The sequence below is a fragment of the Epinephelus lanceolatus genome, chromosome 16 (assembly GCF_041903045.1).
Source record: "Epinephelus lanceolatus isolate andai-2023 chromosome 16, ASM4190304v1, whole genome shotgun sequence".
NCBI lineage: Eukaryota > Metazoa > Chordata > Actinopteri > Perciformes > Serranidae > Epinephelus > Epinephelus lanceolatus.
The window spans coordinates 8,156,038-8,180,567 of NC_135749.1; the positions used below are offsets into that span (position 1 = coordinate 8,156,038).

The 24,530-nt window shown below is 41.7% G+C and overlaps 1 protein-coding gene across 5 annotated transcripts in view; it reads left to right on the forward strand.

Moving 5' to 3' along the window:
• The window catches only part of ptprua (protein tyrosine phosphatase receptor type Ua), a 281,709-nt gene that overhangs the window by 215,608 nt on the left and 41,571 nt on the right, over positions 1-24,530 (forward strand). For 2 of the 5 annotated variants that reach the window (XM_033636998.2, XM_078175485.1), the window contains exons 15-21: positions 1,447-1,476; positions 1,911-2,071; positions 2,429-2,616; positions 9,021-9,093; positions 12,263-12,339; positions 15,983-16,000; positions 20,307-20,343. In XM_033636998.2, the coding sequence (XP_033492889.1) occupies positions 1,447-1,476; positions 1,911-2,071; positions 2,429-2,616; positions 9,021-9,093; positions 12,263-12,339; positions 15,983-16,000; positions 20,307-20,343 (584 nt within the window). The remainder of the gene's footprint in view (positions 1-1,446; positions 1,477-1,910; positions 2,072-2,428; positions 2,617-9,020; positions 9,094-12,262; positions 12,340-15,982; positions 16,001-20,306; positions 20,344-24,530) is intronic. The other 3 variants (XM_033636995.2, XM_078175484.1, XM_033636997.2) reach the window with 3 other exon arrangements.

Consider the following 24,530-nt stretch of genomic DNA (forward strand, 5'->3'; position numbering starts at 1 on the left):
TGAGATTCGGCTCTGGACCAACTTTAAACTTTGTTGCTTTCTGCAAGTCGAGGAGCGAGAATCTTTTTGACGCAGGCTCACACAAGACTGGACATTAAGGATTGGTTTTATATACACATATCCACCCCTTCATTTTCTATACCAATTTGAAATTCCTTCATTTTGTGTTGAGATACATTTTTCTAGTCTTTGGCACAAAAAGGACACAAAGGTACACTGCTTACTAATGGGTGACTTTTATATTTCATATTTAAAGGTTCAGTGTGTAGGATTAGGAGGGATATACTGGCAGATATAGAATATAGTAAGTGTTTTTTCTTCAGTGTACAATCCCCTGAAAATATGACTCATTGTGTTACTGTTACCATTGCAGCTTCCAAATAAGTTCAAACAGGAGATATGATAACCTCACTGTTTGATGATCCAGGTGCTTCGGTCGGTTTAAGAGTTGACCGATTTGCAGAATATCGCAGGATGACGCTATGACCTGATTGTCTTGAATGTCGCGTTCAAAAAACTGCAAACAAAAATCCTCCAAACAAACGACTTCATCAAACAATTAACACCAAGATGAAACAAACACACGGCGGTTAAAGACTATAACCCTGTGGCGTCTTCCACGTTCCACACTCGCTTGACACCTGCCTTTGATTAAAGTTCCCAAGATGCCAGGTCAGGTGGTGCGTTAAAGTGACTCAGAAAATAATAGGAAACTAGGACTTGCTAGAAATGGCTCTTACAGTTACCTCATGATGACCCGCTTATATTTACAAAGGGAGTTGCTCCTTGTTTATGGAGACTGTCATGATTACCTCCATGTTGCTACAGTGGCCCAGAAAGGACAAAAAAACCTCCTGAACAACAAACACAGAAGGAATTCTAACCAGGAAACACTTTAGCTGGTTGTAATTTGTAATCCTCATTGTGATATACCGCTAAATCCCCCTGAATGTGACTCACTGAACCTTTGAGTGGCTTAACTGAAAAGAAAATGCAAGTGGGTTTAAATGTTTTTTCAAAATAAATACATATTGACACATAATTAAAAATTTGTGCACACTGTTCTGTGTTTTCAGTCACTAAAAAATCTAATTATCCGTGCTTGAGCATTTGATGGTACAAGTGTGTTTTTCAATTTAAACCATTAATGGTTGTTATGTGATGTTTGCATGAGAAATAATTAGGAACTAAACTGCAGGTAGAGGAAGCATCCTAAAGACAGCAACATTTTCATTGGTCCAGAGTCACATTGTTGGAGTGCAGCAGGCTCTCTCGTCCGTCTTTATGCTTTGATCCTGCGTCATGATTGCTTGCTAGGAACATTCCAACGCACTGAGCATCTTCATTTATCTTTCTGATGCCCATCTTTGATAAACCATGGTCACCTCTCTTTTTTTTCTCCTCACTCTCTGTCTCTCTCCTTTCCTCCTCCTTCATGCTAATCAGAAGGGACTTCTATTCTTACCCTTACTACCCGTAAGTTACTCCTTTCTCCATCTCCCACCCTGACGCCATCTTCCCCTTGCTTGCCCTTCGTAGCCCCAGGATTACTAGAGTGGAAATGAGCATTGCTTTCTCCACCCCATCCTCCAGTATCGACCCCCCTCCTCCTTCCTCCTTCACCTCCTTTCGCCCCACCACCTCCACCGCAACCCCACCGCCACCCCCGACACTCTTTTGCTATCACCAAATCACACTTTCCCCCTCGTCCAGTTTCAATCTCGTAGCCCTTATATTTCCCCCTCAGTCCAATTTCTCATCTCCTCACCCGCCCTCCTTTCCTTTCTTCCTTATCTCTTTGCCTGTCTATCTCTCATTCTGCCCCTTCTCTGCTGTCCTCTGTCTGTTATTTCTCCCTGCCCCTCTCTGTCTCTCTGTCTGTCCTCCTGCCTCTCTCTGCATCTCTACAGTAGGAAGAAGGTGGCCATAAACAAGGCAGCCATGTCCTACAGGCAAGAGAAGAGTCGGAAGCTGAGCTCTTTAGACTGCAGCATGACAGAGCAGAGCACTCTCCAGCAAGATGAGAGGATGGCCCACTCCTTCATGGATGCCCACGGCTGCAATGCTCGAAGTAAGACAGCTAGGAACATATGGGTACTCTTGAGAAAGTGTCTAGAGAGATGAAGCTCCCCTCCTTCCTGACCTTCAGCCATGTTTACTTCCAAGCATGTATCCAATCTGTTCTGCCAGACCATAAGGTGCTCTCAACAGAGAAATCTCCTGCAAGTCTCTGGTCTGTTTGAATATTCTGCAGTGCCAGTCAGCTCTCACGTCTCTGCAGAAACGCTGAGTTTTTTGTTTTTTTTTTCCTTGAGCTGCCCCCTAGACTTTTCAGCAGAGTTTACATTAATAAAAAAGAACAGAGTCCGTGTCGCAGAGTGCACAATGTCAGCGCTGTGCCTTGAACTGTATGTGTTGATGTTCCCAGATGAACAGAGAAGCTCAGTCAACGAGTCCAGCAGCTTACTGGGAGGCTCGCCCCACCGCCACTGTCGGAGGAAGAGCTCGCCGTATCACACGGGTCAGCTCCACCCTGCTGTAAGGGTGGCTGACCTCCTGCAGCACATCAACCAGATGAAGACAGCTGAGGGATACGGCTTCAAACAAGAATATGAGGTAAGAAGGAGAAAAGGAAAGGAGGAGAAAGAAATATACACTGTAACTGGTTTAGGTCACGTCCTGTAGCTCCAATTAAGCTCCAATTATGGGAAACCATGCTACGACATATTGTATGATGTAAAGTCTGCTTTCAACTTAGTGGCAACAATCTACGGGAGACCCTCTCCTGTTTCAATATGACAATGCCTTGTTATAAAAATGGCTTGACTGTGCAGGTTAGTTAGAACATGGAGTGAAGACACAACAGAGACAAATGATAGAGGAGCCAGAGGAGTGTTTACCTGGGGAGCACAGATTATATCACTCTATTTTAGATATAATAATAACGGAAAACATGGCGATGACGTACCTTAAAATAACTCAAGGTCACCTAGTTTCACAGGCGACATGAACACGGATCTCCTGGGGGAAAGTCCAGTGTTTGTTTAACCCATTCACCACCCCAACCTGCCTCCTTACGCTCTTTGTACTATTTCCTTCTCTACTACTTACTCTCGTCAGAACATTCGTCATGTCATCGCAGCCCTCTTGATTAATGTGGGTTATATAGGAACTGCGGTGCATTACTATTCGAAGTCATACATACGATCAGCGTTAGAGCAGCCTGAATACAAATGTCATATCATATCAGAGCTAGTTTACATGCGGTTGCTTACTATACTACTTTTTAAATGAACAGTTTTCATTTCTGTCAATAGTCAGCAGAAGCCAAGGTGATGAGACGCACATGTAAAAGAAGAAGGTGAAGTTTAAGAGCGTGTAGCACACTCATCAAACTTTGGTGTAAACTTAAATGTTGCTTTTAAGCATTTCAGTGTCAGTTGAAAAATAAAGCACAAGGCTGAATGCAATACTGTGTTTTCTTGTAATTAAATGTGTGAAAGCACAGGATGAATAGATATATAATTTAAGGTCATTTAGACTTCGATTTATTTTGATCAAGAATTGCTGTTTGGTTGGATGAAGATCTGAAAATCAGGTGTGCTATAAATTCTTGAGGAATTGTGCTTAATTTAAAACTTTGTTTTTGACTTGATGTGTGTTAAAAGGGTACTTGATGTTAAACCAATTAAGTGAGCTGTTTTGTTCTTTGCATTCATGTGCTATATGGTGTATAAGAAAGACAGAAAGAAAGAAAAAAGCCTTTCTTCCCCTGAGTACCTGAATAATCCACTGGGTAAATCTGCGACGATGCTTTGATTAGAACTGACTTAATTAAGTTGTAGAATTAATTAAATACATTAAATACAGATTAACAACAGAACTAAGTGGCAATTTTAGAGGGAAAATAACTAGTTGCAACGTAGCAGTTAGTGTTTACTTCACTCAAGCTTACAGTCAGACTTGCAACAGGCTGCAGATCGCGACCCCATCCAACACCTTTGAGATGAACTGCAATGCCGACTGTGGACCAGGCCTTGGCACCAAACATTAGTGTTGGACCTCGCTAAAGCTTTGACTGAGTGGGAGTAAATCCCTGCTGCCAGATGTGAGTCAGACTATAATAAAAGAAGTGGCATCGATACGATGAGAGACATATTTATACGCCGAAGAAGTGTAACTGGACTTTAAGATTGTTGATGCCTAAAAGCAGCATACCAAACATTTGCTTGGCCAGTAACCATCAGCAGCACTGGTGGCAACACTTAAAAGAACTCTGGCGATACTCACATTCAGTTTCACCACCTGAGCAGCGCTAAAATGTTCCAGGAACTCATCTCCAAACCCATGGAAAGATCAATGGAAGTGAGTAAGTCTTTGGATTTTTAAAGCATTATATAGCAAGTGAGTAGAACTGCTGAAGAACAGTCAGACACATGAGAGCTAAGGGGCTCAAACCTGTGAGATTTTATTTCTCACACACCTAGACCACCCGTTTCTCCAGCTGGGAAAGAGAAAGGAGTGAAAACAATATTACAGATGGCATCATTAAAAAATTCCTGATATTTTTTATTTTATTTGCAGTTAGAGTACTTAGAGCTTATCTCTGTGTTACCGCAGACAACTACTGTCTACTTTGAACAGGCTTAAATGGAGCGTTTAATATTCATGAGCGAGCAGTAAAATGGCATTTTACTTCATCTGCATTACAGAAAGAATGCAGCTTCCTGGTGCTGTGTGGACTTAGTACCAGTTAGTCCTTTCAGCATTTTTTTTCTACTTTAATATGATGTCCTCTGCATCAACCAGTGGTGATGAGTCTTTTTTTTTTTGCGCATCCACCTCAAGGAAGCCAGATGCACTTTTTAGATTCATTAAGAACCCTGAGGGGCCAACAAATTTCCCCCCACCAAAATCAATATATGGGTCGCTTTTTCACTCCTTATTCTGGCTCCCCATCGCCTGGAGAAATAAACAAGATGAAGGGGATCAGCGTGCACACTGCTGTCAGACTTCATAACCCTTATTTCCCACATGGTCGTGCTGGTGCCATTGATCAGACGTGTTGCAAGGCATTGTGGGGGGTTGTGAATGAGTCAGGCCCTCAGTGAGCGTAGGATACTGTATGTGTTTGGAAGCCAACATCTGGAACCAGAGCCAGTGACTAAACACACTGACAGAGAGCAAGTCATCCTCCATGACTGATGCAGCCCTCCTATGGGTGAATCTACGCTATTTTGTTTCCACCTGGAACTAAAGCTCCCCCTCAACCCTGCAACACGGTGATGTAACGCCCAGCTCATAATGGATTTCTGAGGCCAGTGACAAAATTGATTTTGATCATTGAAATTAAATCTGACAGCTTATTTCTGTCAACATTTGTCTTTCCAACATTTTTATAAGGAATTCTTAGATTTTGTGTTTAATGTTTTAGCTTGTTCTGTCTTAAAAGTGTATTCATGCAGATTTATTGGACTGTGAGCAAAATACATGATGAGCGGAACATTTTACAGAATAACAGCTGTGCTCGAGTATTTTTTATTTTTTATTTCAAGTATTTATTATTTTTATTTTTATAGTAAATCTTTGTGTCTAGCATGTAGCTACCTTGTACAGTGACCAGGTTACATTATAAAAACAGAAAGTACACACTGCACGTTACAAAATACCATTTGAAATGCACAATAACTACCTTATAAAGCGGCCTGGTTACTAGTGTTGATGCCTAATATTGCTATGTGATTCGTGTTTTCATGCTGTTCTCATGCACTGTTTCATACGCACATCTACGAAAAATAATGCACCAGAATTTGTATGTACCCCACATAATTGGTAAGGCTGCGATCCCGTGACCAATTCGCTGCTGGGAGTAAATAAGAAAGTGGTATAAAGAGCGAAAGTTTGAGAGGTAGGTTAGGGTGGTGGATGGGTCAAACAACTACAGGACTTTCTCCCAGGAAATCGGTGTTCATGCCCAGAGTGAAACCAAGTAAACTTTTGAGTTATTTTTAAGTATGTCATCACCAGGTTTCTTTTCTGAAGAACTTAACGCAGCTTTATTTTCAGTATGTAACATGACAATGACATTCGTGTTAGACATCATATGAACCCTTGTATGAGGACATGTTGCTCTGTTGACCAAGTGGTGCCAGAAGCAAACCCCATTGAAAGTATGTCATCACCAGGTTTCTTTTCCTTAATCTAACCTAACCAAACCTAAACAAAGTCATTTTTCTAAACCTAAAATATTTACATTTACATTATGTACATAACTTTACGTTTAGTATGTAACTTAACATCAATCATGTAACTCACGTAAGTATGTAATGTAACAATGCCGTTCATGGGATGCTAATTTGTTAGGTATGAACTCTTGTATGTGCATTTTCGTAAGATGTTGGAACCATTGTGGATACGTTGGTGTTTTAAATGCTTAAAGAACCTGAAAATCTCTTTTCTCAGTCAGCTTCATACTATAACTAATGAGGTCCAACATGAGCATGCAAAGTTGAGGAAGTTTTGGTTATTTCACATTCGAGATAGAATAGAATATAACTTTATTGTCTACCAGGTGGAAATCTGTCTTTGGCTCACCAAACATAAAAACACAAAAAACATAAAACATAGAGCACAATAGCACAGACAAAGCACCATTACAACATATTAAAACAGTTCATTTCTGTGGCTTCAACAGTTTTCATTCACTATGTTGAATTAAGAATAGCGATGGTACTTGGAATAAAAGACTTCTTAAGCACGTTTTTAGTTGCCAGAGGGACTCTGTATCGCCTCCCTGAGCTTAGAGGCTCAAACTGACAGAAGAGAGGATGGGAGTTATCCTTTAAGATACTCCACGCTTTCTTCCTGGTCCTCTCTGTAAAGAGTTGAGATAAGGTCCTTGGAGGTTTACCAACAATTTTGCTGGCAGTTGTTACGATCCTAGACAGACTGTTCCTAGATCTGCAGCTAAGGTGACCGTACCAGGCACAAAGATGAAAAGTTAAAACACTTTCAATTATGGTTTTATATACAAGATCTAAAATTTCTGTGATTTCTTAGTTTTAAGATGGTGGGTTTGTCTTCACTGCTATATCGAGGGCAGATGGACTTGCTTGAGTTTCTTGAAGACGTTTCACCTCTCATCCAAGAGGCTTCTTCAGTTCCATAGAACTAAAGTCCAGTTGCCTACGATATAGCACTTAAGATTAGCATGACCTGGATAACTGAGAATCTTCACAAACCTGGCAGGCTTGGATGGAAAAAGATGATGTTGCAGACTTCCATGAACCAATAAGTATTTGGCAATGTTTCATGATTTCGGTGAAAATCAATAAGAGATGTGGGGTTGTTTGCTTAAGTTGCCAGGCCACAGTCAGAGTAACACTTTGGAATTTGTATCCAAATTTTAAGGTTTTACGGGGTAGTTTGGATTTTTTTTAAGTGGGGTTGTACGAGGTACTTATTCATAGTCAGTGTGTTATTTATTACAGTAGATGTCAGTCGGCAATCTTCCAGTTTGGAGAAGCAGAATAGTGTACAACAACTGAACCTAAGGAATTTACTTTTGTGGATCGAGGTTGGTAGCAAAACATATTTTAGCCACCTAAAAAAATTTTTTCTAAAAGATGAGTCTAAGTGGATGCTATATTGAGAATATTTTCACTGCTACACCTTGCCATCAGATAGCCCTTTCCTTTGGCACTACATTTCTCAACTGTAAAACTTCAGTACTCCTACATATCTCTCTCTTTCAGCCCATTCAGTCTGCCTCTGCAAGAGTTCTTCTGTATACTCCGGCTCCTTAGCGTATCCTCTTGACTCTAGAGTGAACTGCATTTCATAGTCCCTTTCATAATCAGTCTTTTTTATTTCCTTGTATGTGTTGTCTCCTCTATAAACCGCTGAAAGTCTGACCCAGGCAACTGATCTGTGGCATAATACATGCACGGCACATTTTCACTTATGCATAGGAAGTTCTGTGGTTGAGAAAATGTAGTGTCAAAGGAAAGGGCTGTCTGATGGTAAGGTAGAATGGTGGAAATATTCTCAGTATAGCGTCCACTTAGACTGATTTCTTTAAGTGGCTAAGAATGGTTTGCTGCAGCACCACATAGAACCCAACGTCATAACATCCAAGTTTTCCCTTTAAGTGTTTAGCATGTTGACTTTAACATACAAGCTAGTAGTAGCTAATTAAAGTAAAGTTTCATGAAGGTGAACAAATTCTTGTTGAGGTTCCAAACACACAGGGTGCTGGACTGAGACAGGTTTGTTAAGCAGGCTTAGATCAGGCATTACCTGTGCAGGATCCAGTGGCAGCTGTAATCCCCTGATCAGCTTGCTGTGTGCGTCTTTGCCGGGTTCTCAGGTGGTCCCACCTTCACCCAGGGGGGATCAGTTGGCTGCAGATGAGAGTACGAGAGCCTGGATGTGCCTACCGATACAGCAGGGAGATCAGGCTGTGATTTAAAATGTTGCAGAATATGACAAGACTCAAGCCAGGCCCATCCACTCTCATATTTTGGGGGGGAGTTCTACCCCCACCCGCTCTTTTATCACTTACAGTATTGATTTAGATTCAATGCCTCATCTCGCTGCACCAGCAGATTTAGTAGATGGGTGTCATAAACAGCTGTCCCAAATTTAGCAGTTTAACACTGAGGTATTATGGAGCAATAGCTTCTTCAAGCAGCGAGCCCCATACTGTGCGCAGAATGAGAATGACTGCAGTGGGCTGCCTCCTTCTTCTCAAGGCCGCAGCCATCTCTCAGTGCTGCGTGTCATCTCTCAGCCTCGGTCTCTCCCCGCTATGTTGTGGCAGATGTCTGTTGATGACTTGGCAAGATGCTATAATAGTGAAGTTTCTCAGACAACCTTAGGGTAGCACTTTGGAGCGCATTACCAAAGTCATTTCTACTCTGGGTTTCAAGACGCATCAAGGGCCTCAAAGACATCGCCCCTGTTTGTTGCAATATGTTTTTTAATAAACGTAACGTGTGATCTCTGACTTTACATTGCAGAGTTTTTTTGATGGCTGGGACGTCACGAAAAAGAAGGACAAGACCAAAGGAAGGCACGATAGTCTGCTCAGCCGTAAGTACTGCAGGGTTACAAGAGAGAAACACTGATGCTGTTGTTACTTGGCTCGGTTTCGGTCTCATTTTACTGTAGGTTACAGCACACCTTAACTTTTATAGCTTTTCACGCATACACTGTAAAGTACATTAACATTTAACGACAGCACCACTGTGTGTTGCAAGTCTAGAACCAATGATTATTTTTACTCCCACCTGAACCGCTGTTAATGTGAGAAGAAAACAACTTATGTTGTAATGTTGGATTATTTAAGATTGATTGTTCAGTAGTGGCTTTAATAGAGGTTTTGAAATGCTGGACTTGATAGCAAGTACACTCAATATCTTCAGTGCACTGTTGTGTTCTCTTACCATCATTGTAGAAAGAAATAACACAGTTATTATGGTTATTTTTTCTATCATGAGTTTTTTAAGGTGTGATTGCAGCTTTTAAAAGGCAATGAAGGTTGCGTCACAGATACAGCAGACCGAGAGTACGTCCAAATGAAGTCGGTTACATTTGTAAATGCATCTTTTTCTCTCCATTCCAGCTCTCAGTCCAGACTAAAACTGCGCGCCAGTGAAGTTGAAAAGAACTTTCTGTCATCTCTGACTTTATCTGTAATCACTCAGTTTGAGGGCCAGTAAAGCAGAACACATAGCAGAGCTACTGGCGTTGTGATTATAAGATAATTATTTGATGACCACAGTGCAGCAGCAGTGTTTATAGGCTGCCATGAAATAATTGTTTCACACATGTTCAGTGGTCTGACAACAGAAACCGAAATATATGTAAGTGAAAACAACTATACAGTGAATTTGACTACATTTAAACACTGTATGGTGACCACAGACGGCAGAAGGGGACAAATGTAGCTCTCTAATCTGATGTCATCAAATTCCCAACTCTCAATTATGTCATTTTTATCTCAGCCAGGCCTGGATGAGGATCATGTCAATGGTCGTGTGTGTGCGCGTTTGTGTGTTTACATGTACGTATCATCTGTCCACAGCTAATCTCACAAACTACTGGACCAGTCAGCCTCATGTTTTGTGTGCACGTGTTTGACTGTACGCTTAGGGACCCCTGATAGCTGTAGTGACTCACAATTGTTGAAAAGCCTGTTTTATTGACTGCTTTGTGCCGTGATTCACTGCTTACTCCTCACTCCTTTTAAAATGGACGCTAGGGGCCACAAGGTAGGGGCCGGCTCAGCTGAAAACAACAAGTCTTACCGTCTGCAGGAAACATTTTGGCTTTTGTCATGTCTCAAAAACTGACATCCATATAAAAGTTTGGTTTTATTTTGAACCAGAGCATCTGGTCAGGCACATTATGAGATGAGTAAATTCTTATTTCTGTTTTCCCTTGTTATTATTTTAACTGTAAGGAAGCTGGGAAGGACAAGTTCAATGGGCGCATCTGCTCCAGGTACCCACTGCCATGGTTACAACCCAGTTTTGTTCTGTTTGCTGCAAGGGGTCATACCACACAAGGAGCGTCTTGGAAGTGAAGCGCTTTACCTGCCTGATTTTGTGGACTTACAGATCTTTTTGATTTGGCCAAAACCCTTGATATTTTTGTTCCTGCCTGTAAAGAGGCCATTAAATGGTTTCTATTTTTGTCTGTTTTAATTGTATTATCTTCTCTGTTGCTCTGTGGCCTACAGGTAAAGTTAATACTGTTCAAAGTGTAATTCTGAATGACATGGATCAAAGATGTCTGGCTATAATTTTGTCATTACTAATACATTCATCCTCATAATTATAGTGTATCTATATTTCAAATACAGTGTTAGTAAGAGAACTTGAGAACCCCTCAGCTCATTCAAAAATAGGGATGCACCGAATATTCGGTAACCGAATATATTCGGCCGAATATTGCAAAAAACCACACATTCAGTATTCGGTGGAATAAGTGAAAAGCAAGGCCGAATAATAGCGGCGTGTTTTGATGACACAATCAAACAGCGTGCGGTCACGGACGGAGTAAAATGTCGGCAGTGTGGCGATATTTTACTCCGTCTGTCACCGCACTCGCATTTGCGACTAAAAATAGTTTTGTGCGGGCAAAATAAATCATTCAGCACGCTGTGTGAGTACAGATTTCAACCAGTAGCAGAAACGAAACGGCGAATCCCGCCGGTTGTGGGTTGAACGGGGGTCACAGACACGGACAGGAATACGTATTCCTGTCAAATACGGCGGCGGCGCATGATAACGGCTTACCGGCGACAGAGAAGTCCGGCTCCAGGTGAATAACTTGTTGTCATGACTGCCCAAAAGTACCTGAACAGCCGAGCCATGGCGGCACACAGTATGTGGCCTATCAGAGGAGAAATGAGCTGTTCACATTTCTCTTTGTGGCAGGTAACGGCCCACAAACCTCACCGCACTTTAGGGACTGTTCTTTACTTATGAAGGGACTTGTCAGGGGAGGAGGGTGGCTGGTTGATTTTTATTTCATTTATTTATTTTATTTTGATCCCCCCTTTGTTAATCACTGATTGATGCTGTTTTTGAAGTATGAATAAGTCAATAAGTAATTTATTCCATTGAAATATCATTGATGTATTATAGAAAAGTGATTTATCTTTTTATAAATGACAAAAGGCACATCTGCCTCATTTTCGCTGTGGTATCCTGATACTACTCAGAACCGTGATACTTTCACTGGTATCGTACCGTGGGTCCCAATTTTGGTACCGTGACAACACTAATCTGGAGGGGGTTCATCTGCAAAAACTAATGAAAAACTAAAAAACGGCATTCGGTATTCGGCCAAGCGTTTAATATTATTTGGCTTCGGCTTCGGCCACAAATTTTCATTTCAGTGCATCCCTATTCAAAAATAGACGAGGCGTGTATTTCTTGGACGCTTCTTAAACGTGCTGATCGTCTTGAGTGGGCTTGATCCTGAACTGCCGCTTGGTCACCTGATGGAGATCTGCACTCTACTTAGTGTCAGCACAGTCAGCACAAATTATCTGTTAGTTAATGAGGAATGTTGATTTTTACGAAAAATGAATCAGCAGAGTTACACCCTAACCTTCACTTTATTTGAATTTGTTATGATAGAACACCTGACATCTGCATTTGTGTCCATAGAAGTCAATATATAAACTGACAGAGTGGATGGGTGTAGTGTCATCACGTAATCAGTGAACCTCCTTTTTTGTGTGTTTCAGATGATCGCCATCGAGTCAAGCTGCACTCTCTGCTCGCGGACCCCAGCTCTGATTATGTCAATGCCAACTACATAGACGTAAGTCACCTTCAGTCTTGTTTGTCCTCCTCCTTCACCTCCTACTCTCTCATCTCTGGCTTTGCTGATCCCACAGCTCCGCGCTAAGAGCTCGTACTAGTCAGCTTCTATTGCTGTGGTTGACCGAGTGCCTGACCAGAGGACATCTCCACATATTGCCTGAGGTTGTGTGAGCTCTCTGTTACTCAGACTGAACTGTCATTTAGTAACTACACCCACAAACTATAGTGTTATATCTAGGTGTGCTACTACATGCAGGCTTTGAGGTGAGATTTTATCGCAGCAACTCGGAGATCCTACAAGAGCCCATAAGCTCGGAGCAGCGGGCATCATGACTCACCCAAATGCTTTTGTAAGGCGACATTGCCCTGCAATTGGACTCAATATAACACAGCTGATCCTTTCATCTACTTTCAGATATTTTGATCTCACCTACAGTTCAGCTTGAGTGAGTATCTCAGGGAGCCTCTCCAGTCCCAGCAGCAGTATGCACTCCTGCCAGATCCTATCTCTGCCGCTTTGCATCAGATGGACCAAAACTATCTGAAGGACAGTTACTTTTTCTTCCAGCACAGGCCAGCGTCTGAGATCTGCTGCTCGCTCATAATGGAGGGGTCACTTGAGGGTGACTGTGAAAAGCTCTCAACAGTCTTTCCTCCATTTTTTGGCACTGCCTGCTGAAGCACTCATTGCAGGGTTTAACCTGAGTTGTTATGGTCTCTGCATGCTGTATTACGTCCTTTGTTTCTACTGTTGTTTGCCGAACAAAAGGAAATGTAAAATGGACAGAGAGGGCCGATCAGTAGCGGGTGCCTGACTCAGCGTGTGTGGGTGGCATTGCTTAAAGCGGAACGTCAAAGCTCACAGGGCTGTGCGTGGCCACTTTATCCCCTTTAGTGCTCCGTGAGGGCTCCATTAGGACGAACGCTCCAAGGACCTTTGTATCATTAACTGTGCTGTCTACAGCACCGCCCGCATGTCATGCCAAGACCCCTGGCTCACAACGCTGCAGCGAAATGATTCCAAATGATTCATGGAAGACGCCAAGGTTGGAATAAATGGAACATTGCTTTTTTTTAAAGGTTAAACCAAAAAAGTTCCGGCACTCTCTCCTCTCATTCACATGCAGGTTTACATAATCTTTTCTTGGGCGTTGGTTGCAAGACGTGACACTTTTGTGTCAGATCTTTTGATGTTCTCTTTGTTGCCGTCTGTTGCTGACAGGTGTAACACAAAAGTGACACCATCATCATCACACTCGCTTCTTGACAGGCTCTGAAATCAGTGTTGTTAACGCCCCCTCAGGTAGTGTTGTCTTGCTCTGGTGCTCAGGAAGGAATGCTTTTCACACTTTTGTTTTGGAATCAGCAGCAGTAATGAGTTTGGAATAAGATAAAAGCGTGAGCTTGAGCATGGGAGGTAATGGCTGAGCAGACAAATCCAAGAACTTCCAATCCAAGAGCTTTTTATATATTTTTGCATGTCTGTGTGTCATCTGGAGATGGCTGGATAACCAAGTTTATTTTCCCATGTCACCCTCGAAAAATTCCAGTTTCATGCAACTTAACCTTCTCTTAAACTGGTAGTTTCTGTCCCATGGTGATTAATACATTGTAATCAATAAGTTTATTCTGAGATCTCTGAATGCTGCAGCAATGCTGAGGTCAGATGTGATGAAAAACACGCATTTTTAAACAAACTAACGGTTAACAATAAACTACCCGAGTAACCAGTGAGTAATTGGGCTATCACTTAGGTAGGCCATGGCATGTGTGTATGGCTGTGTTTGTGTGTTTTAGCTTGTGTTTCTGACTGATCTGATCCCCTTACTGGCAAACATGTTGCTTATTTTGCAGCATTTAGCTGCGTCTGATGCCAGGGCCTTTCTCTGTTTTTATTCTCCCCCTCTCTCTGCCCCACCTTTCCTTTTCTTCTGACCGTCCATTTCAATGAGCAGATTCTGTTATCAGTAGAGAAGCAGGTAGACAGTTGCTATGTGTGTCGCTATCAACCAATCATGTCCAGCAGATTGTGAAGTTTGGCTTCCAAACAGGTGCTCTGGCGTGAGTGTGTGAGCACTGCGACTCATGCATGGATTCTGAAAAGGTCCATCGACTTATTCCTCAGAGTGTCTGCAGGTTAATAAGTGTTAAAATGTCTATTTTCTAGATAACAGGCCTTTAAAGTCATTAGATAGTTTTAAATTTGAATATGTGAGGTCAAGATTGCAAGAACGTTTTATCCAATTCAATTTATTCATCTTTTAATTTCTTTTTGTCAGAAAGAGTCAAGTTGTTCTGTGTGAAAGTCCAAATTTACAAATCTATGACCACCGCTGAACTTAAAACTGTCTTTCTAGCTTATAGTTGCACCTACCTGTTGGCAAAGTGTAGATTAACCTGACTCACTCTAATAACTGTATTCCTACTTGCCTTTATACTAGCCTGCTTGAATAAGAATAAGATGTCCAAAAATCAGTCATAAATTTAATTAAAAATGATCTTGAAAGGTAAAGTCAAACATGAACTGCAGGCCTGAAAATGTCTAGACATTACCCGAAGGAGCTGTGTGTGAGAATGCAAATGTCCAAATCAGTTGGATCAGACATTAAACTGACTTTATCCTGCCAGCTGCTCAGTAGAAAGGCCATTTAATGTTCGACTGAGCATATGTGTGAATAGAGTAGGCCATTGTCTGGAGAATTGACAGCGAGCTAGCAGGTGAACAGATGACGTTTCTGTCACATGGCTCGCAGGAAACTGGAAGAAAACAACCATCCACAGGTGACGACGAAGGGTTATTTACGCAAATATAGCAACAAGAATGTCTAACTGGAGAGATGATGAGATCTGAAGGAATGGCAAGAGACCACATTACGAACCATGTCATGTTCTCCTAAACAAAATGGACCACCTAGTGGTGAGAACGCTTTTGACACGGACAATCTGCTGTTGTGTGCTACATGTGCGAAAGGGAAACTCCGGACAATGTGTGCATCTGATTCTCTGGACATCGTCTGGAGTTCATATGAGACGACAGCTTAAGTGTCCGATACCTGTAGATACCCTGATTCCTGGTTCCTGGTCAAGCTGATCGTTAATGGCCGGCCAAAACGACCCTCTATGCTCCCGAAAGGCCGTCCGCTACTGTTTCAGTCGATACCTTAAAGGTATCAAGTTCTGGTACCCAGCCCTATGAGACATTATCCCTACCATGCCCTCTTTCATTACAGAACTTGCGAAAGTATCATCTGTGTTATTAACACCAAGGACAACTCTGTGTCATCACTGGCTCCGGATTAAAAAGTCTTTACTTAAATCTATGGAAATAAAGGTGTAGCATGCTAAAGGTGAGTAGGATTAGAGGCCATTAATAGAAAAGACAGACTGGTTTCTAAAAAGCAAAAGTGGCCTTTTGCGAGGAAACATGGGAATTTGAGGCTTTTGATCATTATTCTCTCCACAGGTCCTGAAGGCAAGCTGCTCTCTAACCATTTCATTACCCTCTTTTCCTGGTCTTTAATCACAATAACTAGCTCTTTTTTCCTCCTACTTTCTCTCTCTCTCTCTCTCTCTCTCTCTCTCTCTCTCTCTCTTTCTCTCTGTTTTCCGCCCCCCGTTTTCAACCTTTTGGCATCTCTTAGATTCGGATAAACAGGGAAGTAAGTATCTTGCTTCTCCTTTCTTCCATCTCCTCTCCCTTTTCATGCTGCCCCCTCTCGCTGTCCCTGCCAGCCCTCCATGGCTTCCCTCCAGCAGCAGATCTTCCTTCCCTTTTCTGCTCTGAGCTGCTGAGCCTGTCCGCCATCACTTTTCCCCTGAGTCAAATTCTTTCCAAACTGAGTGCAGCAGTGTCCTCTTTCATAGAGAGACGCTCACCTGGGGTTCTTGCTTAACATCAGGCTGTCTTATAAAAGGCCTGATAGTACACCACAGAGGAGAGGAGACTAGGTCACATCAAGCAACTCGGATCTAAGCCCGAGTTTATTGTTACCATGACTCAGCAAGCATTTGAAACATATTCAGTGACAGTGAACTGGGGAAAAACAGATGCAATCACAGTGCAGACAAGAGTGGGAATCATTTTAGAGACACCTATAGACTTTTTCTCGGGGCCCATATTCATCAAGCATCTCAGAGAAGGGTTATTGTCCGGTCAAACCATGAAGTGGAACAGAAACATTCTTTTACTTGGATGTTTGGTGACATGGTGACTAATTTCAGGGCTATTTGGGAAGGTATTGTGGCTGACAAGATAACCAATAACATGCTAGCTAGCTGGTGACATCGTAGCACTAGCCGGCCGCAAAAACCAGCAACGGTAGCTTAACTGCTAATTAACAAATTAGAAGGATTACCAACTGGTGGTTAACATGTTATGTAGCTTGTTACTTTGAGTTAGCAAGTTTTACAGATCGTCAATTGCCAGGTAGTAGGTTAGATAGCACGTTACCTTCCAGCCAGTCTCAGAATTCATCCGCTATCGTCTGACAACTAAAAAGCTTGTGGGGGCATTGGCCAGTATTTCAGGGGATCCACTCTACAGCGTTCCCACAGTCATGACAACTCTGAAGTCTTTCCCAGGGCTGGAAACTGTTTAATTAACAGAATGTTTTGGAAAAGATTTGAATATGCATTGTTTATATTCCTAGAGATACTAATTAAAATCTAGCCCTGCACTGTGTGACTGTTGAAAGGAGAGAAACAGGAAATACCCCACAGCTATTATGTATGGGTTTACCAAGGCTTTATCACTGAGATTTCAGGCACATATGACATGTGAATATTCACTGTCAATGTGGTAGATCACTGAATGATGCTGGTGACAGTTACAACAGATGGATAGCTAAAGCTAGCTTGAGTTGGAGGCTGCTGCAGGACAATCATAGAGTAGAGCAGCATCAGACTGTCGTCTCCAACTAACAGTTGGCAATGAACAGGTTGATTATTTACAGACGCTGTAAACACTAATGATACCTTGTGATTCAATCAAGTATACTTACTTGATTGAGGATAAGCAATATCAGGCCACTGTGTTGGCTTATTCATCCATATGAACAGGGCAAGCCTGAAGAGATATGACAATGATCAACCATAATTTATGAAGGTATAGCTTACGCTAAGTTTCAGGCAAGGTTGCGAAACAATTATTAGACATTTGCATAACATAAAAGTTTGTGAAACAAGAAATAAATGCACACCAGTGTCAAAATTATTATTAATCCAAACACACAGATAGCATTGAAAACTATAGGATCTGTTGTTTCCATACCTCCAAAAAAGGGGTGCTGGTTTGGTCTATTGGTAGTGAGCAGCTAGTTGGCAGCCGGGATGTCTTATGAGCGAGTCAAGTCATCAAAGGCGAGCAGTTTGCTTGTCTGCAAATGCCTGGGTAGTGCCTTTTTAATAATGTACGGCTGAATCCCGATATAGGCTTTTACATTTTAAACTATTCAGTCATGGAAATGGGGCAAAATATTATGGAAACACTATAGATTCATTGGTAAAAATCAATGGGAACCCTGGGAGTTGCAAACTGAGATCCAGGCCCAGGCTACCTCTTCTTTATGCTGCTTATTTTATTGTTCACAGTTTGGTTAGCAACCTGAGACAGGTCCAGACAACATTTTGGCTAATTTTTATAAACAGATATCTGCATATGAATGCAGAAAAGTTGGTTGTCAGACAGTAGCTGATGGCTTCTGAGATTGTATTTCAGCCAGTGTGTTTCGCCAAAACCTGCTCAAACATGATTGATCAATACTACTCAGACTACAAACTGAAACTAGATCACTTCCAATACCAAAATATTGTACTGTTGCCTACAGATTTTGCATACATATGCAGAAAGCCCACTTGTTTACAGAGATTACCTTGCAGTCAGCAAACTAGAAAGCTTGGTCAAGTTAGAAAGATATAAGTTTTTTGGAGCACTTTAAACCCCAGCAGCATACAGATCTGTGACTCCCTGTTTACCCCAAACACAAAAGCCAACAGGTGACACCTATGGAACACATGTACACATGTTCTATCAGTCGTGAACACTGCAAATGTAAAAGTCTTACCGGTAGTCCAAAAAAAACAAACAAAATGCGTCATGAAAGATACTGAGTGGATCAAAACAGTTTGTGGCAGCCATTGCTTGATTGCTTGTGATGGTAATTCCTCCACCCACACATTAACTCTACAGGAAACGAGTTCTTGCAAATTTCGGCAACAAGGAAATGAAGCTACAACAGGGATAATTTGGACCCTCAGACTCTAAAATACTATGGTGGGTAGTTTTCTCAGATAAACACATCAACTATCATTTGTGCAGTTTGAAACTGTTGTCAGATTTGACTAAGCACTGTATATTTTTAGCCTTAACTTGTGCTTAAACAGCTCTTTGTGCACCCGAAAGCGGTGATACTCTTTCTCTTGTTTCACTTCCCATGCAGCTGATTTTAAAATGCAGGCTGTAGGTCATTTGAATTTGTGGATCCCAGTGTTTGACAAAAAAGAAAGAGCCCTAGGTGTTGCAAAACCCTGATCCTGGTCATTTATTCTCAGCAGAGCCAGCCTCAGACCTCCTTTTAATGTCCTCCAGTTCTCTCTGGGAGGATGGTTTCTATTAACATTTAAAGTTTCAGCAGTTTTCCTACAAGTGATTATGAGATGCATGATAAATATGAGCACTGATTTTCATCCACTTGCATACACCAAGGTCAAAATTTCACTGATTTGTCCCAGGTTGCAGTGAGAGTGAGACAAATTTGTCAAAGCAAAACAAATTGAAAGTTGTTTTTCTGTCTTTTTGGTAGTATTGATAAGTTCTCCACGTCTCAAATGACTCTGCATGTTTTATTTTTGCCTTATCCATTCTGAATTCACATTGCTTGATGTTTTTCTGCCTGCCTGCTGTTGGGAAATGCGGTTGCCAAGGTGACAGACAGGAAACTGGTCGGCCCAGGGAAACTCAGCAACGGAGGCTCATGGGAATGAGGGTCGCTGCACTCTTTCATAGCAATGGCCATCCATCTCAACTTCCCTCTGTGGCATGACAGTTATGGAATGTAATTTGTGTGCCTGCCTGGCTGAACAGTGCGTATGTGTATATCAGTGTGTGTGCTGGGGGATGGGGAGTTGTCGTGTGTGTTGGGACATCTGTACAGTGTTTGTACAAATGTTTACTCCATACAACAGTTGGAATCGCTTTACTCATGAGTTATGAGAGGGCGCACTAATCTTGATTCTTGGGATCTGTCATGATCGGCTGCTTTGCATTCAACACACGGGGTTTTGCCTGGTGGAGGGCCAGGACGCCACTAATAGCCTTCCAGACCGTGCACACTGTATCATAACTGTGCTAATGCCAAGCTGAGCAGAGAGGAGACAGCCAGATCAGTCAGTGTCACTAAGTTAGAATTACTCCCAGAGCTGAGGATCCCTCACTTGTCAATCTACCTTTTGATCAGCAGCCCTGGCTGCATGCAAAGCACCGCACGCAGGGCTGCTTTTGAAACGCAGCGCCCTCACTCTGCATGTAATGACCTGGCTCACAGACAGACAGAGAAAAACTTGAATTAATGTCATTTCTCTCTGCATTATAATTCAGCTGTGATCCCCCCACCCAAACTTAGAGCCTGAACAGTGCAAAGAATCTGGCCGGTCAAACGCGCTAATGTATTTTAAGCAGAGCGTCATCAACCGATGGCATGGCGCAGATTAGTTTTCACGGCCGCTGAAATATCTTCAGTCAAAAGCAGAGCAGAAATTTAGCAGCGCGCTGACATCAAACCCAGCTCTGAGATGAATAAGAGATGACTTGATGCTGAAAATGGAGGAAGAGAATGGATGGGAGGGGTGAAATGAAAGTTAGAGGTCCCTGAGTCTCACTTCATCATATGCTCTTGTAATTATTAACTCTCCTCTCCCATCTCTTTTTCTTTCCTCCCTCCACTATCTCTCTCTCTCTCTGTCACACAGGGTTACCAGCGATCAAATCACTTCATCGCCACACAAGGTGAGTGTAAAAATACCCCTCAGCGCTGTTTGACTGCTAATGTTTGCTTTTGTTTGTGGCGTTCTTTACACAGCAGCCCAGCTGACAATATTCTAATGACTTAAGTGAATTATTAATGTGTAAACAACAAGGAGCCTGTGTTGCCTCACGCTCACATCTGGATTTCCACCATAAAGCATCACTTTCCCCCGCCTGTGAGAGACACTCCCATAACAATCGACTGTAACTGTCAGTCAATCTGCACTGTAACACTACTGACTGTCGCTCCCCTGTGAAGCTCTGCTTTTGTGTCTCTCCTCCCCGCCATCTGCATGTGTGGTGCACCAGCTCTCTGATGTCAGTTTGATACACTATATAGGCTGCATTCCCCAAGCGGCACGCACACACACTCACAGAAAGGAGGGAGAGAGAGACGGAAAGAAGGAGAGAAACAGACTGAGAGAGAAAGAGAGCAAGACATTCTCTTTATTCTCACCCGGCTCTGATCCTATTTATTCAGTGAATATGTTTTTCACTTTGTAATCCCCCTCTGATTTCGTTCCATCTTTCACTTTGGTCTCAGCTCTACCGCTTCAGAAAAGTAACCTCCGAAAATTCCTCTCCCTCTCTTTCACATTTTGCTCGCAAAGTCTTTTTGCATTCGAGAGTGCAGGCAGAGGTGGAAGGAGCTGTTCGAGTTGGAGCACTGTGTGAAATCTTACTCCAACTAACCGATTTTAGAATCACACAAAATTTCTTTGATTGTTGAAATAAAACACTTCTGATTATTTTAACTTGAAGCAAATGAAAGTTTCATTTTATTCTGTAATAAAACATAACCATACATAACCTAGAGAAGCATATGCTGTGCACGTGGACAGTGTGGACGGTGGGTTTATACACACACCTGATGTTTTGTTAAAACTGGAACATAGAAAGTACCTGCACTTTCCTTTCCTGTTTTCCTACAACAGTGGGTGCTGCTGTTACCTCTGCTACTCTACACCGAGAGTTTAGTGAAAGTTCTGCACAGGTGCAACATATCATACAGTACAGCTGACATAATGAATCCATTCGCATCTGTTTAAACTCTATTCATAAAAAGGTTTCACACTAAATGGATTCTCAGATTCTAACACCATCCAGTAAATCTTACTGTATATGCATCGTTTACCATCTGCGCAGGAGGTGTAGCGTGAGCAGATGGACTGAAAACGCCCCCTGTGTAGACATGCTGTTACGCTATACGCACTTAAACAGGACCCAAAGTGTATTCTTTGACTTGAAGTCTGTTTTCTTCTGCTTGATGTGCGCAACTTAATACTGGGCCTGAACACATCCCATAAAGACACTGCAATGCAGTATAACATGTAGTGGTTGGTAGTTAGTCCTTTAGCAAACGTAGTCACTGATAAGGTGAGGGGAAAAATCGATGCAGCATCGTATCAAAATGTTTTTTGTGTTGCAATGTCATATCATTACAAAGACACCAAGTATCGACTTTTTTTTGTCTAAATTATTAATATTACAAATATAACTTAAATGTTTGGTTGCCTGCTAGAATGATATAATCAGCTGCTTTTTTTAATTTACCTCATACATTTTGCTGTGATAAAAACGACTAAAGTAAGATGAGCAAACTAAAAACTTCATCTTTTTTTGCAGCACTTTACAAAGCAAAACATAAATTATGATAAACAAAGTAATTTTTAATGCTTTGAAAATGTTTTCACAATTTAAGAATATTTTGGGAGAGATTAAGTGCACATATAAGTGCCACATGTCAATGAGACCTGAAGAGGGAATAAATACCTCCACAAAATCAGGTCGTAAGGGTCTTACGTATTTTCAAAGATTATTTTTTCAGGGCTTTTTGCCTTTAATGGACAGACAGGGTGAAATGGGGGAGAGAGAGAGAGAGAGAGTGGGGGGATGACATGCAGAGAGGGTCGCAAGCCGGAGTTGAGCCTGCGACCGCTGCGGCGGTGATGAATCGCCTTTGTGTATGGGGTGCCGGCACTATCCACTCCGCTACTGGCGCCCCAGGTCTTATGTATTTTAACGAGAATTTAATGAACACATTTTTTGAAGATGAAGAGAAAAAGTAATCTTTTCTATAACATGAATATCATTTTCAATATCTCCTCTAATGTGCAGCCAGTGCCTTGTGAGGGCCTTCTTGCAAGCAGATAATCAAAATACCAAACATATATTTATAAAAACTTCTTATTAGATAAAGCTGTTGATGTGGACACATTTTTTCCTTTGGGGGCATCATTTTCAGCTGAAAAATGGGTAATAAACTGCAATATATCGCAATATATTTTATTACAATACTCAGCATATCGCAACACGTTTAAAATCACAACAATATTGCATCGAAACTTATGTAACATGATGATATTGCATCGCGGGCCCCTGGTGATTCCCACCCCTCGTCACTTACAGATAATTTTACATGAAAAATAAGATGTATGAGATAATTTACTGAGTTTTTAAATATTTTAAAATTGAATCAATGGCTCAGTGTGTAATGGTTTTAGGCTAATATCAATATTTGGTGGTTTGCATTCAAATATGAGCTTATGTACTTATGTGACACAAAAAAGTCTGACCTGAAATGATGTTATAGGCAGAGGTGGGTAGTAACTAGTTACATTTACTCAGTTACATTTACTTGAGTAACTTTTTGGATAAATTGTAGTTTTCAGAGTAGTTTTAATGCAAAATACTTTTTACTTTTACTTGAGTTATATTGTTTTAAAGCAACAATACTCTTACTTGAGTACAATATTTGGCTACTCTACCCACCTCTGAGTACATAATTACATATATATATATATATATATATATATATATATATATATATATATATATATATATATATATATATATAGAATATATTTGTGTTTCTTGTGCCTTGATTTATGTTATGTTTGTAAAGATTTAATTTATTTTTGTTTTAGTTAAAGGGGTATCGTTTAAAATACATGAATTTGCAGATTATTATTTTTGATTGATTGATTACGTTCATGTTCTTGGATGACTACTTTTTACTTTTACTTGAGTAATATTGTTCTAAAGTATCAGTACTCTTACTTGAGTACAATATTTGGCTACTCTACCCACCTCTGGTTATAGGCTGAAAACATGTACCAAAGAACAGTCTGTCACAGATGCCAAAGTAATTACAATTCATTGCTTTTACTGTTAAACACATGTAAAGTGTCCTAGCGTGCACACACACTGTACAGTAAACACATTGCATCATTACAGCTGTCAACAACATGCACTGAATAACGGGCTCTGCATACTCGTGGCGAGCCCAGGGTGGTCGGCTGTTACGGCAGGTTGAGGTTGATTTGTTGTATCTTCGATGAGTCTTAAGGCAGCTGTGCTTTTTCAGCAGGCAGCAGGTGCTCTGGGCTAACTCTCTATTATGTCCAGAGATGAGGGAGAGGGAGAGGCGGGTGAGGGGGAGGCGGACGAGGAGGAGAAATGCCAAGCACACTCTGAAAGCCCGAGTCCAAAGCGGCAGCATGTTGTGTTATGCATACAGATTCACCCAGCCGCTGGGATCACACATCATCTGTCTCTCTGCCGACTGCCCCGTCCCTCTGGCGATGCATTAGCGGGCTTCTCCTGCTGCTGCTGAAAAATTAACATCTCATATCACTAATACACGTAGAAACCAGCGCGGTGATTGCTGACAGGGGAGTGAGCTGTGAATAACCCTGTGAAGAGGAGGGAAAACAGCGGTTAAAGTAGCTGCCCACAGGTTCATATTAAAACACAGGCTGGCTTCAGCTCACCTCAGTTAAACTACAGTAAAGACCAGTGTATCGCTGTATGAAAGGGAGGGCTCTGCAAATGTCCTGTTTTTTAACAGGCAAGTGAAGCTGTTTCTCCTCCTTCTCCTATTGTACGTCTCTGCCTCTGCAGGTCTTTGCATGTTTGGCCTGGGGCATGTAGTCGATGCACACCTTTTGATTCATGTTGTTAAGACAACTGTGGAATAAAAAGCAGTAAAAACATGCACCACTGTATTTCTCATGTTTGTGAAGACAAAAAAACCCTCCACAGGACTGTGTATTGATTTCTTTGGGTCGTTTGAACACAGCCCAACTATCATTGCTAGTTTCAGACTGACGCAGTTGTCATTTTCATGGCAAGCAGCCATGTTGTGTAAGCAGCAGATGTAATTGTGC